Source organism: Setaria italica, chromosome I, assembly GCF_000263155.2.
Source record: "Setaria italica strain Yugu1 chromosome I, Setaria_italica_v2.0, whole genome shotgun sequence".
NCBI classification, from domain to species: domain Eukaryota; kingdom Viridiplantae; phylum Streptophyta; class Magnoliopsida; order Poales; family Poaceae; genus Setaria; species Setaria italica.
In genome coordinates, this window is record NC_028450.1 from 37,925,162 (window position 1) to 37,943,218 (window position 18,057).

The 18,057-nt window shown below is 49.8% G+C and overlaps 1 protein-coding gene across 1 annotated transcript; it reads left to right on the forward strand.

Moving 5' to 3' along the window:
• The first annotated feature begins 5,798 nt into the window (after positions 1–5,798).
• Positions 5,799–9,638, forward strand: LOC101783680 (aquaporin NIP2-1). The gene is made up of 5 exons (XM_004953810.4): positions 5,799–6,073; positions 6,194–6,418; positions 8,214–8,408; positions 8,531–8,592; positions 9,004–9,638. Exons 1-5 carry the CDS (start codon positions 5,927–5,929, stop codon positions 9,263–9,265), a joined length of 891 nt encoding a protein of 296 aa, XP_004953867.1. The 5' UTR covers positions 5,799–5,926; the 3' UTR covers positions 9,266–9,638.
• Positions 9,639–18,057: the final 8,419 nt, after the last annotated feature.

The following is an 18,057-nucleotide window of genomic DNA, read 5'->3' on the forward strand; positions in this document are numbered from 1 at the left end:
GAGCGGCGGCGGCGGCGGCGGCGGCTGCGGGATCCGCGCCGTCCGCCGCCCCGTCGGCGGCGGCGGCGGCGGCAGGGCCCGCCCCGACGGCCGCCAGAGCCGCGGCCGCAGGGGGCCGGTCGGCGGCCGCCACCTGCGCCCACGAGGGAAGGAGAGAGGGGAAAGAGGAGAGGGGAGGGGGGAAGGAGTCGCCGGCCATGGCGCCGGCCGGCGGCGGCGGCGTCGGCGGTGACGGCGGCGGCGGCGGCGGCGCCAGTCACAGGTAACCCTAACCCTAACCTAGGCTGATACCATACTATAAGGTAATAGATCGATTATGGGCTAACCCTAGAGGGTAGCTATGTAGATGTCTTACATGGGCCTATTGGGCCCTAATACACATAGTACACCAACATGAAGGATCCCCTGTCGTGTAAATGTCGATTCCTTCTGGAGTCGAGGCCGAAAATTGAAGCCGGTTTAGTCAACTGACAGGTTCTTATTACAAGATGGCTTCCTGTCATGTTCACGAGCGACCTGGAGTGGCTTCTGGCTGCTCGTGATTGGATAATAACTACACGCAAGCATGATGCCATCTTGAATAATTTATCACGATCTTTCCAAAAAATAATTTATCATGCACAAGAATTGCATGGGGAACACATGAAGTCCATACTAACTGGATACTTTCTTAGTTAAGACTTATTTTTCAGGAAAAAAGCCAATCCGATTGCTACGTCTGTTTAAGCTGGTTGGATCTTGAGAATTCAGGTACTCAATAAAATGTAGAGTACGTCAGTACGATGCAAGTGGTCTGTAACTAACCACGGCCACAGCCCACAGGTGCTTCGATCAGGAGGTACAACTGCTATGATTACAGAACAATGCAGTCACACGAGCAGCTGCAGACAGAGTGACCCGACTTAGGGGGCCTTTGGATCCTTAAGCTAAAGTATAGTCCATGTTACATCGAATATTTGAAGACTAATTAGGAGGACTAAACATGAGCTAATTATAAAACTAATTACACAGATGGAGGTTAATTCGCGAGACGAATCTATTAAACCTAATTAATCCATCATTAGCACATGTTTATTGTAGCATCACATTGTCAAATCATGAACTAACTAGTCTTAATAGATTCATCTCGCAAATTAGTCTCCATCTGTGCAATTAATTTTATAATTAATCTATATTTAATACTCCTATTTAGTATCTAAACATTCGATGTAATAAAAATTTTAGGAGGAACTAAATAACCAAACGGGCATTTAGGCGAAGTCACCTTCGCGTTCCTATCCTAAAAGGCATGCACTTCTTGATGATTTCTTCACTAGTTACCCAGGCCATTACCCACTAGGACGAAAGCTAGCGAGAGCAGCCAATGCCAACCCGAGCTGCTAGCTCCAGAGAAATCATTGGCCGCGATGATGAAGTCATGAAGCAATCAGTGTGACCGTCCCTCCACGGGCGCGGTCGAGAACGGCGTCAGGATCAGGCAGGTTCTCCGGCTTTCAGGTGTCCCCCTCTCCAGTCCCCGCCGGCCGCGAAGGCTCCCCCTTTCCATCCGTAATTCGGTGCAGCCGCCGATGAACCGACGCATTCACAGCCTGATAGATAGGGCGTAGGCTAGCGTTTAGGTCAAAAACCAGCAAGGTTCTCCGCAATCAGGCCTTCACTACCCATCACATGTCAACCTCTCCTCTCATGTCGACATTGCTCATAACCCTCTCGCGGTGCACCGAATCATATACGCCTACACGGCTATGGCGACGGCACGGGCGAGCAGTGGCCAACATGTACCAATGCTTCTACTGCTGTAATCTAATCTAGGGAGGATGCTAACAGGCACGGTGATGGGACCGATCACTTGCTTGCTCGAGTAGTAGAGGGTGCCATGCAGCACCATACCTGACCGGGCCCGAACCCGGACGCGGCCTCTTCTTAAGCAAAATTTCAGAGAAGAAGGATTGAAGGACCCATCCAATTAACTAGCATGAGTGCACAATAGCCCGATTTTTAACCCTGAACTGTTAAACCAGACATCGGGCAGCATCCAACTGTTGAAATCAAATTCCTTTAGCAGGTTTCAAATGTGTTTTTTTATTTTCCAAAAATAAAAAGGTTTAATCTAAAATTACAACTAACATAATTTGAATCAGAAAAATCAGCACCATTTTTTTTAAAATGCAATATATATGTTGGAATAGTTTGGATCTCTTGTTCATGTTCATAGTATTTTATGATTGTAGCCATGCCTGTTATGCCATTTTGCGTTCAACTTTATGTTTTTTAAACCGAAATCAGCAAGGAAAACTCCTACCTATTTTTCTTATAATTTTTTATTCCAGACTCGTTTGATTCGCTCCCACGAGAGTCGAACCCATACCTGCTGGGTGCTATTCAAGTGCTCTAACCACTAGGTTAGAAGCCCTTTTGTCATTCAACTTTATGTTGATCATATGATTAGTTGATTGCATGATGTTTGAACCTCTTGTTTGAAACCTGCTCCCTCCGTTTTATAGGTCGTTTTGACTTTTATAAGTTTATAGTTTTTATTATGCATTTAGACAAAATGACATATAATTTAGGACGAAGAGAGTATTACCTAATTAACACGAGCCATAGTGCCATACAATGCCTAAAATATAATCTATATGCGGTGGAGCATGGCATATGTGAGTTTGGTGTATCTTCTAGATCTTATGTGTACTTGTAGTCCATTGGATCCTCTTGCTCGATCTTCCGGTCTTATAGAATGCAAAACAATAATTTAAATAAATAATGGCATACTATGAGCAATAAAACAATAGGCACAAGAATAAAATTAAAAGGTACCAAATAACTCAAAATAGATCACCAACACATAGATTACATTTTTAGAAAAAAAGGACAAGTTTCATCTTTTTCAAATTTAAAATGAATTAGTCATGAACTTCCATATATTAAATCAGATTTTTATTATTTCTAATACATAAAAAAGTGAGACCAGCTAGACAACCAAATTTCTCGAATTTCAACAGTTGGATGGTGCTCTATGTCTAGTTTTGTACTCCAGGGTTGAAATCGAACTATCATGCAAGTTGGACGCGTAAATTGGACTTTTGAGAAATAGATACGGTGATCCCCTTGATCTACCACAGTGGTGGATTGCCCTAGAAGAGTGACCCTACGTGTCTGAATTCTGAACACTAGCACAGTATGCTAAGACGCTTAACGCCACGATTTTGGGTGATTTGACTGGCAGACGGATATGGTTCTTGTTTGGTGGGATCCAAGTTCTGGGGTCAAGCGTGAGCGAGTACAGCTGCAAGAACCTGCCTACTAATTGGACCTGGGTAAAGCAGGTAAACCATGGATGGTGATTCTGCAGCTAATGATGCTTCTTCAGAATCAGACGCCACGTGAGGAGCTGATGACCGGAGTGCAGGGCGCTACTGTGACCAAAGCAGATATTGGATGGCACGCCGTGACAGATGACACAGGTGTCGTGCCTGGAATGGAACTTCAACTCAGAACAGTGTAGCGTGGAACATGAACTGCATTTGGCTCTAAAATTTGGGCTGATATGGATAGCTGTAGATCGACTGATTACAGGAGCATGAATGGACAGGAGTGACGATATCTGAATTTCTGATGCATGTGCAGTCCAGACAAAGCAAAGCAAAGCAATGATCAACGGAGATATCAATAATACTAGTGTGCGTCCTGTTCGGATGCATTTGCGACTGATCTGATCGATCTATCGTCAGCTATCACGATTCAGTTTCTGTCGACAGGGTGCGAGAGAATCAGGGAATCATGGTTTGGTATTCCCTCTTGTGGCTTCATGCTAACGCATTTGTTAGATTCAGTTCAGCGGAGCCGTCTGTTTCGCCTGTAACAAATCAAAGACGTATGCACACGCATACACATTCTAAACGTGTATGGATACCTGAAAGTGTTTCCTGTCTGCATTCTCTTTATACAGTCTCTTTGCACATGCTCACAGCAAGTTCAGAAATACAGTATCTGTACTTTGCAATCTCCTTCCTGATCGAGATATTCAGTAAATGGGCGGTCGGCCTGCAAAGCCAGGCTGACGGGGATCTAGAGGCTTCGGATTTTCCCGAGTTGAGTGGCTGACTTGCAACGAGTTGTAGCGATCACAAAAGTCGTCTCCTTTTCGCGTTTCAAAAAAAATTATCTTTCGTTTCAAAAAAAAAAAGTCGTCTCCTTTTCAAAAGCACAGTGCCACGGCATGGAAGACCTTGCGACTCGCGAGGCATCACGCATCACAATCCAATGCCGGAGTGCAGGTGCCTACCATCTACTTCCCCATCAAAGGAGCTTTGCAATTGCAATTGCCCACCGAGGGAAGTGGCATACACTCGTGATGCGGGTGTACTTCAACTGTTGACACATCATAGGTGGTCCATAATCCATAATTCCATATGGGCCTACCTCCAACAAATTAGGCCTGAAATGTCAGGTTCCAAAATCTTGAACCTAAGTTCCATGAGTTTATGGGTTACAAGGCTCTGTTGGCATACTGATACGACACGGTGGTAACATTAGTATCTAAGAAAACAACAGTGGGGTGCAATAGAGAAATGATGAACTTAAGCTTGGTACGTCGATTTGTACTTTTGTTGCATTGCTCAAACTTTGTAATGTTGAGGATAGACATGCCCTAAAAAATGATGAAATTCAGACACTGCGAATTTTGTGAGCTCTGAATCTCTGAAGCCCGAACCTGAAGACAATTGTCCGTACATGAAGTCCTACTGTCCCAGTACGCATCCGAAATACGAATAGACAAAACTGAAGGAGAGAAATATCAGTTGAGACTACGTAGGACTGGGAATTGCTGAAGTAACGAACATGATATTTTTCAAAAGTGGCAGGTTGTTCTTTTCGTTTTTGAAACCAGTGGCAGTTCAGTTTTGACAGTGACCATCCTAGTAGCAAGCATGGGGCCTGAGCTCACTCGAGACACATCCGCAGAGGCGCAGAGCTACTAGCCGGAGCAATACGCGTGCTGAAGCGCAGAGTGGTTAGGATAACTCTTAATGTAATGCACTCTTAGCAAATTTACAACTGCTCATCATTTGAATTGGCGATCCCCGCAATTGAAAAATGCTTCACTTGCCGCAGCTCCATCGTTGATATGGCAATGGCGGCAAGGCCATGACAGCGACGATGCCCCTCGACCAATGGTAACTTTTGGTACGGTTTGTCCTGGCAGCTGCATCGCTCACGCTGCCTGTATTGGACGAGCAGAATATGCGAGATGTCAAGTTATACAAGTCCGGCGTGAGGACGTCGACGCCAAAATCAAAATATCCGACCCTACACTAGCATTTCTCCCTTGGGATCGAGCGCCCTGCCCCTCCCTATTTTAGAATTTGTTCGTCACCCCCCGTATCAGCGTCATGACCTCGACGTCGCGATTTATCCTGCAGCATATTATACATACTTGCGAATTTAGAACCGCAATTATTTTACCTGCAGACAGAAATAGCATTGTTTTTATTCGCAATCACGGGCACGGGGATGACGCGAATTTCTGTCCTGAGTAAGAGCAAATTTTAAACATGTGAGTTCATACATCTCGACCAATGCCCATCCGACAACGTGTTCGAAAGAGGATTATACTACCGGAAACGCCATGGGAAAACTATTAGAGGAGGCGATGATCCGTTGATCCTTGACTGATTGGAGAGCTAAACAAGACTGCACCCCTCTGGTGATCCGACAAGTAGGCCTAAGAAAAAGGCAGAGTGTACCTGCCATCTCTAGCTCACTCCTTACAGACTTGGCTCTCCCTATAAATACCTCCCTGCTCATTGCTTCCGAGAGCAAGCAAAGCAAGAGAGCTGTGAGCTTCTTCTTCCTCCTCCTGCTCCTCCTCTTCCCAGTAGGAACTCACGTGTGCTCACGCACGCACGTAGCTCGGTCGCCGGAAATGTCGACCAACTCGAGATCCAACTCCAGGGCCAACTTCAACAACGAGATCCATGACATCTCCACGGTGCAGAACTCCACCATGCCCCCCATGTACTACAGCGACCGGTCGCTGGCGGATTTCTTCCCTCCCCACCTCCTCAAGAAGGTAAGAGAGCTAGCTGCATCGTCTGGTTGATTCTGTTCTTGCTTTTGTCCATGGCTGCCTGAGAGCTTTGGGCTAATGCGTACGTGCTTCCATGGCGGCGCGCTTGCTGCTCCTGTGCAGGTCGTCTCGGAGGTGGTGTCCACGTTCCTGCTGGTGTTCGTGACGTGCGGGGCGGCGGCGATCAGCGCCAGTGACCTGAACCGCATATCGCAGCTGGGGCAGTCGGTCGCCGGCGGGCTCATCGTCACGGTGATGATCTACGCCGTCGGCCACATCTCCGGCGCGCACATGAACCCCGCCGTCACGCTCGCGTTCGCCGTGTTCCGCCATTTCCCATGGATTCAGGTACGCACACGCGCAGCACGAACAACGACAGCTGCGTATGTACTTCTTGTAGCAGAATTGAGCCATAGTTGGCCATACGATTCATTCAGAGGACAGGCATGCACTTGAGAGTTGACATACAACTCGTCACTGACATAATTAACAACAAACCCACAATTCCTTTCGCTTTGTTGAACTCTTCTTCTTTTGACATTCTTATTTCGATAGTTTTTCTAATGTAGTATATATAGTTAGAACATTTCAATCTATTACATATTTTTGTCATAGAGAAGATAGATGTTGGCAAGCATATGTACAACTACTTTGAATGCCAATAGGGTATGATTTAAATAGGAGTACCAGCACAAAATGGCCTGTTCTGACCAACAAGCCGTCCAACATGGATAGTTGGTTATCTGTCACCTGGTTTTCTTGTCACAGCTAAAACTATTTTAGGGCTCTTTTCAGAATTGAACAAACCAAAATCACGGCATAATTAAATACATGGCTTAACTTGAGTCGCACAGACTTATCAGGATGTGGTCATGGGCCCAGATTATTCACTTTTGTTTAATTTAACGCGTAGATGCCAAATTCTGCAGTTTAGCTTGTGCTCTGAGCTAAAAGAAAGTCAAAACCCAAAAGCAATTGGTCAGTATATGTTCATGTAACTTGCTGTCCCGGGCCAACCAATCGTATATCTTTCATATTCATCAGCCAAATAATGCCCACGAGGAATTAAGAATCTTGCAGCAGCGACCTTAGCTTAGCTTGTTCTCCTGATCTCCTCACACGTCCCTTTCCTTGTCCAATATGATTGCTGCCTGGCTGAAACCCGGAGCCCCAGCACAATTAGCAGCAGCGTTAGCAACACACAAATAATGCAGAGTATACTATACTATATGTAGGCAGGCAATACGTTGGGCACAGCATGTGAAGGGACGACCGGGCCCAGCTGACGACATCACACGAAACCAAGCACGAAAACCGCCGGCCTAATGATCGAGCGATCGAGCTGCAGCAGTAGCAGTTCGTTCTAAAGTTTCTAACAGACAAAGACATGCCAGTTACTGCTGTGAGTATCTGAGTCTTGAGCCTGTGACAGTTTGAGCAGTACTTGAGCTAGTGGCCAGAAGGCGTATGCATCACCATCCACAGGCCATGCACCAACCGCGGCCGGCTTGGCGTCGGCTACGTCGCTTTCGGGGTTCGGGGCACGATCCCCGCGTTCCCACGGCCGGAGACAAGTGCTCCCGGCCTTTTTGGGAGCCCACCGCGGCTGGAGCAGAAGCTGCAGGGGGCAGGGCAACTGCGAGGGTTTGGTTAGCCGTTGGGTCGCCGGGGTGGGCATGCCACGCGTGCGGCCGCGGGCGAGAGGTGCCGTGCGGGGGGAGTGACCACAGCGCACACGCCGGGGCATGTCGCATGTGCACATATATTCGGCGCTGGGGATCGGTCTGCCGGAGACGGCAGCGCGGCCGGCCTCTGGTTCGGGCACCCTATTCCGGCAGCTGGCTGGCCCAGTTGCCCGCTGCGCTGCCATATCCACGGCGACGGGTGAGGCTGACCCGAACCGATTCGATGTGCCGCGAGCACCGCAGCTACCTAGCCCGTGTCCGCAGACCGCAGGTGGAAGATCACGTGCGGAGCAGTGTGCTAGCTGCTCGATCTGGGACACCGGACACAGCCAGGGTCCAAGAATAACTAAAGATCGATCGATCTGATTTTTATATATATGCATCTTTGGGACGCGATGCTGTTTCCTCTTTCTGACGCTGTTCCGGGTGCTGACGACGAGTATGGCATGGCATGGCAGGTCCCGTTCTACTGGGCGGCGCAGTTCACCGGCGCCATCTGCGCGTCGTTCGTGCTCAAGGCGGTGCTGCACCCCATCACGGTGATCGGCACCACCACGCCGACGGGGCCGCACTGGCACGCGCTCGTCATCGAGGTCATCGTGACCTTCAACATGATGTTCGTCACCCTCGCCGTCGCCACGGACACGAGAGCGGTAAGTTTAGTTTGTCATCAGGAGCTCTCACAGGTCGTGGAGGCACAGCGAGCTGTTAAGTTTTTTTTTTTCTCGTTGTGAACCCAACCTGACGTGTTCTCCTTGTGCTGTCGTGGATGCAGGTGGGTGAGTTGGCCGGGTTGGCGGTTGGTTCCGCGGTTTGCATTACGTCCATCTTCGCAGGGTAAATACATATATACGCGCGCTTAGAAGCTGACAATTCGTTAAATTCAACGTTGAAAATAGATGAGAGGTCCACGTCAATCATCTGATTACTAAACTACCACTTGCCCCTTACAACTAGTAAACAACAGAAAAATCCAACACGATTAGGCGACAATGACGATTCTTTAATTCAGCATGCAAAGCATAGCACTAGTACGCCAGCCCTGACCTGGTTCCTACGCAAATTTGACCCTGTCCTGTCCTATCGTGTGCGCCGGCCGGCTGCTGAACGATCAGATCGATCGAGCACAACACGTCACACACTGACATAGCAACAGTAGATGCTAGATGGTAGTAGCAAGTAGTAGCATGGACGAAATGAATGAACTGGACACTGAGACGCGAGGGAAACCCCGAGTGGTGATTGCAGGGCGGTGTCGGGCGGATCGATGAACCCGGCGAGGACGCTGGGGCCGGCGCTGGCGAGCAACCTCTACACCGGGCTGTGGATCTACTTCCTGGGCCCCGTCCTCGGCACGCTCTCCGGGGCCTGGACCTACACCTACATCCGCTTCGAGGAAGCGCCCAGCAACAAGGACGCGCCGCAGAAGCTCTCCTCCTTCAAGCTCCGCCGCCTGCAGAGCCAGTCCGTCGCGGCGGACGACGACGAGCTCGACCACATCCAGGTCTGATCGGTGCAGCTAGGATATGCGTGTCCGGAGGAGCATATCGAGATAGTACACACGCAAGTAATCACTTACTCTCACTCCTCGGTCACTCTACCTGTGCTGTATCGTCAGTACTAAGATAGTAGCTTAATGTCTCTGTGTGTGTCGTCGTCGCCTCTCTTGTACCGATTGATCGATACGCACTGGCACGTGTCTGGTGATGGTGTGTGGCACGGTAGATTATGGCTCGCTCTGTTAATGTGCCAGAGAGCTGGAGCTTAATTTTGGGACGAACACTGTGTGCGTGCCAATGCAAAGTGTATCTCTCCTGATGTCGCTTGTTCCAAAAGTTGGTGGTGCCTACTGCTATATAAACAGTGTCTTCTGCCCGATCTTCATTGTTGCCTGCAGCTGAGCTGCATGCATTTTGTTGCCATTCCTGAATGAATGAGTGAGTGACAGAATATTTCACCAATCATCGGCGCTTTTGCAGAAATATATAGATGAAATGAACCACATTATTCGGTCCTCAGGTGTAGCTTTCTCTCCATGTCGATGATTCGATTCAAACCGGCACCAATTGAAACACTTTGCTACCTCATCATGTTCATTATCTCTCTTTTTTTTAAAAGCTCTGCGACATCATGTTCTTATCTAACCCAAGCTGGTTTAAAGCTACATGCTCATTCCCATATACTACCAGGCATATACTACTCTCTTCTTTATGGCTCGCCTTTTGTCATCTTCTTTTTGGATTTGCGTAAATTTTGGTTCCCCAGTCCAAGGGAGTAGCTTGGTCTAGGTGATCATGATCGATTTTGTTACCCAGCCGTCACTGTCCTTGCATGATACTTAATGATGCAAACCTTGTTGAGAAAGGCGGATCGATCACTAGATTTTTTCTTCAAAAGAAGCATAAAGAAAATTTAAATAAGAAAACTGGATTTGGAATCAACAACTAGCGGCTTAAAGTAAGCCATCTGTAGTTGGAGCCTGATGATATTTGGGACGGATGCTAGACCATCATTACCTCTTTCTAACAAAGCTAGAGGCTCACAATTTCAGACAGGTGGGCTCTACATGCATCTTTCCGTGAGATGAGACAGGATTACACAATCATGGTGATGTAACCATTGCAACACGCACATTAAGAAGTGGTGTGCCGCGTGCGTCTAACAAAAGTCTTCATCAGGCGTTTAAGTGGTCCGTTCCCCCAAGTGCCCGTCATACTCTTCTTTGGGAATGAAAAAATAAGAATGCAGATGAAGAACAGTGTTAGTTCCAAAATCTGTCATCTCAGTGCAGGAGGACGTGTCATACACACAATGAAACGCTGCTGCACAAATGCCGCTACACGGTTCGACTCTGGAATAAAATCTTCGACTGGACGGCCACACACACCACCCAGGCAGGATTGGTCCGCCTTTTCATCCGTCAATGAATGGTGGACGTAATTAGGATTTATACCTGGCACGCTCCGGAAGGATTTCAGATCCCTCAGCATTCTTGTATCATGGGAGTTTTGGAAGGAACGCAACGAAAGAGTTTTCCAACGAAAGCTCAAAAGCTTGGACCAGCTACTGCGCAAAATTAAGGAGGAAACACGATGTTGGATTCTAGCGGGTGCAAGACACCTGGGCGATATCTGTCCGCTTGAGGAGTGACTTCATTTTTTTAACATTGCTGTATAGTTTGCTTCTTTAATTTTTTCGGCCTAGGCCTGTAACTCTCTTCTCTATTAATTAATACAAGCCCGGTAATCTCTACCGGATCCGCAATTTCAAAAAAAAAGTGCAGGAGGATGGAACTTAGCTCATTAGAGATGCACAATTCACTGCTCGTTTTATGGACATGGGATCCGAGAAAAAGATAGCCACACAAACAAGCCGGCACTCTTGATTCTTCGGCACACTCCCAAGGGTTCGCACAGTCGCACCCACTTGAGACAAAGAATACTATGATGCCTGTCACTTAATGCCCCAAAACTGTCTTCCCTGTCATGGCCTCACGCCGCAGAAACGCAGAATCCAATCACGCATTGATCGGACACAATCGAGCGAGTCGTTATATGCTCGGCGTTCGCCATTGTTCCAGGGCCCCCAAGCATCTAAAAGCAGTCGCTGAATGGCTTCGCTGCTGTTCCGGTTGCTGTCGTGGATGGCCTCCTAGCCTAGGTTTGGGGCCGTCGCTAATCGATCTTGCAGCCGGGAACCGGTCGCCATGGCTGGCCTACCATCTGTCCGTCCGTCGGCGTCGCCACTGAATTCATGGCACTGTTTGAGAGAAAGGAGCATCATGGCGTGCTCGAAGAATCTAGACATCATTTGATCTGTGACCACACTTTTTTACTCATAAGAAAGAGGATCATGCTTTACACATGATATAACAGTGTTCCGTACACCACTCCAACAACCTATCTTCTGCACGACTATAATCTTAGGAGCCATAATCTCTACAGTAAAAAAAGCAAATCGCCTTTCGATACGTCGGTCCGCCATCGATCGCATACTGTCCCTCCATTGCCTCGCGATGCAGCCGCGCTCCTCACGTACGCCGTTGATCCGATCGATCCCCTCTAAGATATCCCTCACCTCCTACGACGACCGCGCCTCCCTCTCTGGCCCTCCGATCCAACCCTAGGCGCCCTCCCTCGTCACGTTCGACACACATTCACCGCCGCCTCGCCTCGACCCCACGCCGCTGTCTCCTCTCCTCCAACACCCGGTGCCATCGTCTCCTACGACCCGGCTCCACCATCTCTGCCAACTTGCCGTAACAACCGCGAAGGCAACACCGTCTACATCGCACTATGCCTCCGCAAGGCGACAATCCAACCCGGCGAGTGGTGTTACGCTGTAGCCCACATGAAGAGGAGGGCCCTCCCTTTTTGCCTCCGCCGCTTCACTGCGCTCTCCCTTCTTACCTCCACCGCTCCTTGCCCCGCTGCCGCTCCTCACCACATGTAAGAGGTGAGGGGCGAGGGGGGGGGAGGAGAGGGGTGGCGATGGCAGGGGTGACAAGGGGATCAATCTGTGTAGGGGAGAGAGGCGCGGGTGAGAGACCGGATGAGGGGATGAGCGGATAAGTACGTGTGGGGAGGGGGGTGAGCGTGGGGTGAGAGAGAAGGAGGGCTGACACGTGAGGGGAGGTACCCGCTTCACCCGGTACTAAAGGGGTCACGGGGGCTCCTCGGGGACTAGCCGTTAGGTCCGGTATTAAGGATCACATTAGTACCGGGCCAAAATGCAACCGGTACTGAGCCTCGGGATGAATGCTAAGTTTTCCAATAGTGCTAGATACCATGACTTATTCACTTGAATACCATTGCTTGGATACTTGAATACCATGATTTAGATATCAAGAATACCATAGCTTGAATACTTAAATACCATGATTTGGACCTTATCATAGTTTGGTTTGCATTCTTAGGACCTAGAAAACCTACAAGATACATGCTAGACAAACTGTTAGTCCCAATAACTATGTTGTCACTCAATCACTAAAATCACAAACTATGGTTTAATGGGATCATGTTCGCTACAAAATATATACTTATGGCTCATGCATGTATGCATACTTGGTTTGTATGGTGGCACATAACATTTCTATATTTACTCTGACTCTCCGAGTGCTACTGCTGTCAAAGACCTACACGTCCACCGCTACAATCGCTACCAGTAGGCTACTGAAACCAAACAAAGAAGTTTCAGTTTGCACACGGGCCCAGCGCATTGAGAAAAAGTGTAGATAGATCATAGATGCATCGCACGCATCGCGCATCATTGGCCACTGGTTAATAGCGAGGTGACGGTAACGACAGTATAGTACGACACTGAGGTGAGCTACAGCTACTCATTTGCGTGCGACTACTACGCCACGTACCTTTCCTTTGGAGGTCCAAGCTGCCGCCATGGAGTAGGACGACGACCCCCTAGCGAATGGGGCAAGGTCGTCGATGGCTTGGATGATGGGTTGGAAGTTGGAACCATGCAAGTCAACTTAGCAGGCCGGCTTTGTGGATAATAGAGAGGAGTTGCTGTTGCCTCATTGCCTGTAGTCAAATGATTAAGATCGCAGACTACCAAGTTGCGAACTTGCCTATCTGCGATGAATAATGTAGTAGGATAGGAATAGGATGGTCTCTCCTGGGGAAAAAGCGCCGCGCAAATAATCTGGGTCGAGGACGACAGTCACGACGAAGGGCACGAAGGAGAGGTCGATCATGGAACACTCTGCTAACGACGCTATCCTGATAGACACCAGACGGTCAGACTCTGATCCGGCCATACTCCGGCTCCAATTTGGTGGGTTCGTCGTCGATCTGGTCTCTGATGAGACCAGCGCACACTCACAGATCATCATCAGTTCCTGAACATCCTAGACCTGATCTCGTAACGCAGTCGTATGTGCACCACGAGTCACAGTGCTGATCTGAGACTGAAAGACCGGCGTCGCTTTACTGCAATGCAATGGCCACCGGGGCTAGCAAAAGCAAGCAGCATTGGCTCCTGAATCTCGCCGCGTGCACGTACGGGCAGCATAGTCATGTCAATTATTCGTCGATAGATGTCACGTAAGTCGATCTGACAGCGAAAAACTACCGTCCCGCGTGGTCAGTATCGAGTGACTCGAGGACCGGCCGGGACGTGGAAAAGCACGCTTTTCCGTTGCCCAAGTGAAGTGCTCTGCTTACCCTGACCAGCAACGATGTGCTTTCAACCGGCCGTTCCATCCGCGCGGGCGATCGACCGGCCACCCGGCGGCACCTCACCGGCGCCGACATCTGACGACCCGGCCCTCCTCGCCACTACGCACGCCGAAAGACGCCTCACCCCCAGTCCCCACCGCTAGTGCACCGGGGTCGCCGTCACCTCGACCGCGCGACGCCCCCGAAAGAAAACCCACGCGGCGACGTGAACCATCCAAATCCATCACACACACGGCCGCGACCGGGCGGCCGGCCTCCACGCGCGGGCGAGGCCGGAAGCGTACGTCGCGACAAGCTCTCCGCGTCTCGTACGCGGACGGGGCGAAGTCCCCCGAGCCCCGGTACGGCGAGGCAGCGCCACGCCGCGCGCGCACTAGCGACTAGAGCCAGCCGCCCCCGTGACTTCTCCCGTTCCCTCCTCAGGTGCGCGTCCCCATCGCGGGGCGCGTGCGGTTAAACTCGTGCCCGCACCACCGCCGCCGCTTTTCCGGTCGAGGTAACGAGCGCTGGACTCGCTCGCCGTATGATTGATCGGTCACTTGGTCTGCTGGTCACCAGGGCGCCTTTTTTGATCGGCCGCGGTAGCGGCAGGATCTTTTCCGTCACCAGCTTTTTGACGGATCTCTGGAGAAAGGCGACGCGGCTGTGCGCGATCACTGGCGCACTGGTGCACTACCAGCAGATCCATCCATCCATGATGCATCTACAATGCACAGCCACAGCTCGGCCGCTCCCGTGTCCTGTCCGTGCGGGTACAATGCTTGTTTATGCTGGCACGTATCCGGCGTCGCTTTACGGGATGCCACAAACGCAAAAATAATCGAGGCCTTTTGCTCCGCGCCAGAGCTGGAGGACGATCAGTGGTGGCTGGGATCCGGGTTTATCTTACGGGTCTGCTAATGCAATCTCTTTTTTTTTGGAAATATCAGAGGATCACTTTACTAATCTAATCTAGATTGATTCAAAAGCAGGGGGACAGTGGCGCTGGCGCACTCGTCACACGGTTTCATTCGCTTTACGACTGGTCAGGTGCACAGCAAGAGGATTCAAATTCACCTTGAACGACGCTAGAAGAGACGGGGTATCAGATTGTCACGTGCGGCCGGTCCTTTGTTTATGAAAATTAGTGGACGCATCAAGCAGATTACTCCACCTGGCACCTGGCGCATTCATCAAAGTGCCGGTAGATCCATAGTTGCGTGATTCCTCAGCGCAAAAATTGCTTTTTGCATCTGCAATTGCATCTCGTCCATCTGGAACAATAACGAAGCTAGCAACAATGCGATTATGCAACCCCACCATTAGCTGCTTTTGATGCTCGATGTGGCATCTATCATGCGCCCTTTTTTTAGAAGTTGGAATGGCCATGCGTTTTGGGTGGTCGTTCTTTGATGTTCTTTTATCTCCAACCAAGATATATGTGCGCGCGCATGATTGGGATGGGACTGATCAGAGCTTACTGCGAGCTGAAGGAACTGGAGTGCATCCATATCGTCCTTGCCGCGACAAATTTGTCATGCGATAAAGGGATTAGATTCAGATGATCATGTCACCTTTTTTGTTGGACATAAAGTACCTGTTACTTGCATCATCCGCTTTTTAGGCTCCAAAAGCTCTTAGATACAGACAAGAATGTAGGCACCCTTGTTCCTAATAACACCACTTATCAAAAAAAGTTGCTCAGCGCAGTATATTGTTGCAGCCTTCCTGCTGGCAAATTGTGTTTGCTTGACTGCTCATTGCAACCCACAAACATTGGTGGGCTGCGGTTGGGTAAGGCCCATTAGTCTTCACAGCAGAAGCCTTCCTTCTGTGAGCCCAACAAAAAAAACATCGTCTTCCCAAAGAAATTCAATATGATTTAAAAATTAAAATGAAACAAAGAAGTACAACCCAACAAAGTACGTTGTTTCTAAGGTGTTGTCTGCATCAAGAAACCTTTCTATTGTACTGCAATAGCATTAAACCTTTTGTTGTCCCTTAGAATGAACGGCTCATCTCTGTTTTGCATTTTCGGTAGGACAAATGTTTTGAATTTTCTGCCAAGAACCATGCTTAACCCCGAGCAATAGTAATAATACTACTATAGCACTGGGTTTAATGGGCCTGAGAAGGAGTAAGAGAGGTCTGAGTCTGACCAAGAGAGGAGCCGAGTGATATGGAGATTTGACTGCATGAAACCTTGCAAAACGTACCACTACCGAAGAATGGATCTTTCATCCAGTGTATTAGTGCCGGTTGGAATTGAACCCGATACTAATGTGAGCATTAGTACACGGCTAGTTCTCTAGGACCGCCCCGTGACCCTCCTTTAATACCGGTTAGGGGCACCAACCGATACTAAAAGGTGCACATTAGTACCGGTTGGTGTCTTTAGTACCGGGTGGAGCCTCCACCCGGTTGGAAAGGGGTCACCCATCTTATCTTCTCACCTGGCCCTCTCCCTCGGTCCCTCCACCCTCTCCCTCTCCTCTCCATCTTATCTTCTCACCCGCCCGGCCCTCTCCTCTCCGCCCTCTCCCTCTCCCGCCGGACCTCCCACTATCGCTGCCCCTCCCCTCCCCCATTTGCTCACCCCTCACTCGTGGCAATGAGGAGCGGCGGCAGCGCACGGGGATGCGGCCGCCCACGCATGTGGATGCGGTGGCGACAGTGAGCCCCCCCACACTCTCTCTCTTTCTCTCTCTATGATCCAAGGGCGAATCCAGCCGGTGCGGCGGCGCGAAGCTGGGGCGCACGGCAGGGGATGGCGGGGCGCGGGGCGCATCTCCGACGAGGGGCCCAAGGGCGGCGGGATGGTGCAGCGGGCGGCGGCGGGAGGGCTCGGGCAGGGTGATTTCGTTTTTTTATTTTTAAATATCCTTTAGTACTGGTTATTTCAACCGATACTAAAGGTCCCTCTTTAGTACCGAACTAGCAATACCGGTTGCGCAACCGGTACTAAAAGGAGTTCCCAACCGGTATTGATGGAGCTTTCCCTAGTAGTGTACAACACCTAGAAGTACTGCAAAAGTCATGCACTTACATGGGTGGCTCGTAGAAACGCGACCTTTCAATCAGGAGCACTTGCTTTACACCCAAGCAACGCATGAAGCCTCAGTCAGCGTTCCCAGTGCATCGTACACGCATGGTGAAAACAGGGTGAGGCTGGCACGCTATCTTTGTGTCGTTCCGTGCTCAGCATTCTTTTTCCTCGCTCGCCTCGTTCCCAGCCGACGCGAATCGGTTCCCGGCCTCCGTGTTTCCATGGAGCTGTTCTTGGTAACAAGTGTGGAGTGCGGACTACTCATCGCCCCTCTTTGGTTTTCCCCAGTTTGGGAATCGGTGAGTGTAGCGTGGCTTCGTTCACAGATGTACTAATTCTGGCTATAAGTCTTGGAGTACAGTCAAGATGACGCGGAAACAAGCGACAAAATTCGATGCACTAGTTGAGTAGGACTGTAGGAGCATCTTGAAGCTTGAGATGCCAAGATTTCCATGATCCAGCAGAGTCAATCTGTCCTGAAACTTATTTTCTCTCTCTAGCTTTTCAGTAAGTGCAGTGAACGAAGGTTATAATTGACAATATTCAGCATAGAAAGCATGTGGAAGCCTGAAATGTTGCCTGCACTCTGATCTACAGCAAACATGTTTAACTACAGCCTACCCTGCTTGGGACTAAAAGGTTTTGTTCTCGCTTTTGTCATCGCCAACGGAAACTATAACTGTTCAGATGCTTAAGCCTAACACGCGCCTGAAACACTAGTTGCAGGTTTGAACTGATGCTGAAACGCCAAGCATGTTTATTGGGCCCCAGGAGCCACTGTCCCATGCCACACGTGCACGGGCGCAATGCCGATGTGCGAGGCTCGGCGCACAATGCAGGTGGCAGCGTGTGTACACGCACAAACACAGCTTGAGCACATCGATTAGCCGCGGAAAAGAGTGCAGGGGGATTAAATTGGGAGTCTGTACCCTGGAAACATGGGATCCTGGATGCTAACAAACTTATTACCGCAGGGGGGAGGGGACGCGCGTGCCGAGGCCGCATGAGAAGAAGAAAACTTGAAACGGAAGGGTTTGACCCACCCGATCGAGTAGGGGCGTAGCAGAGGCCGCACGAGCGGGT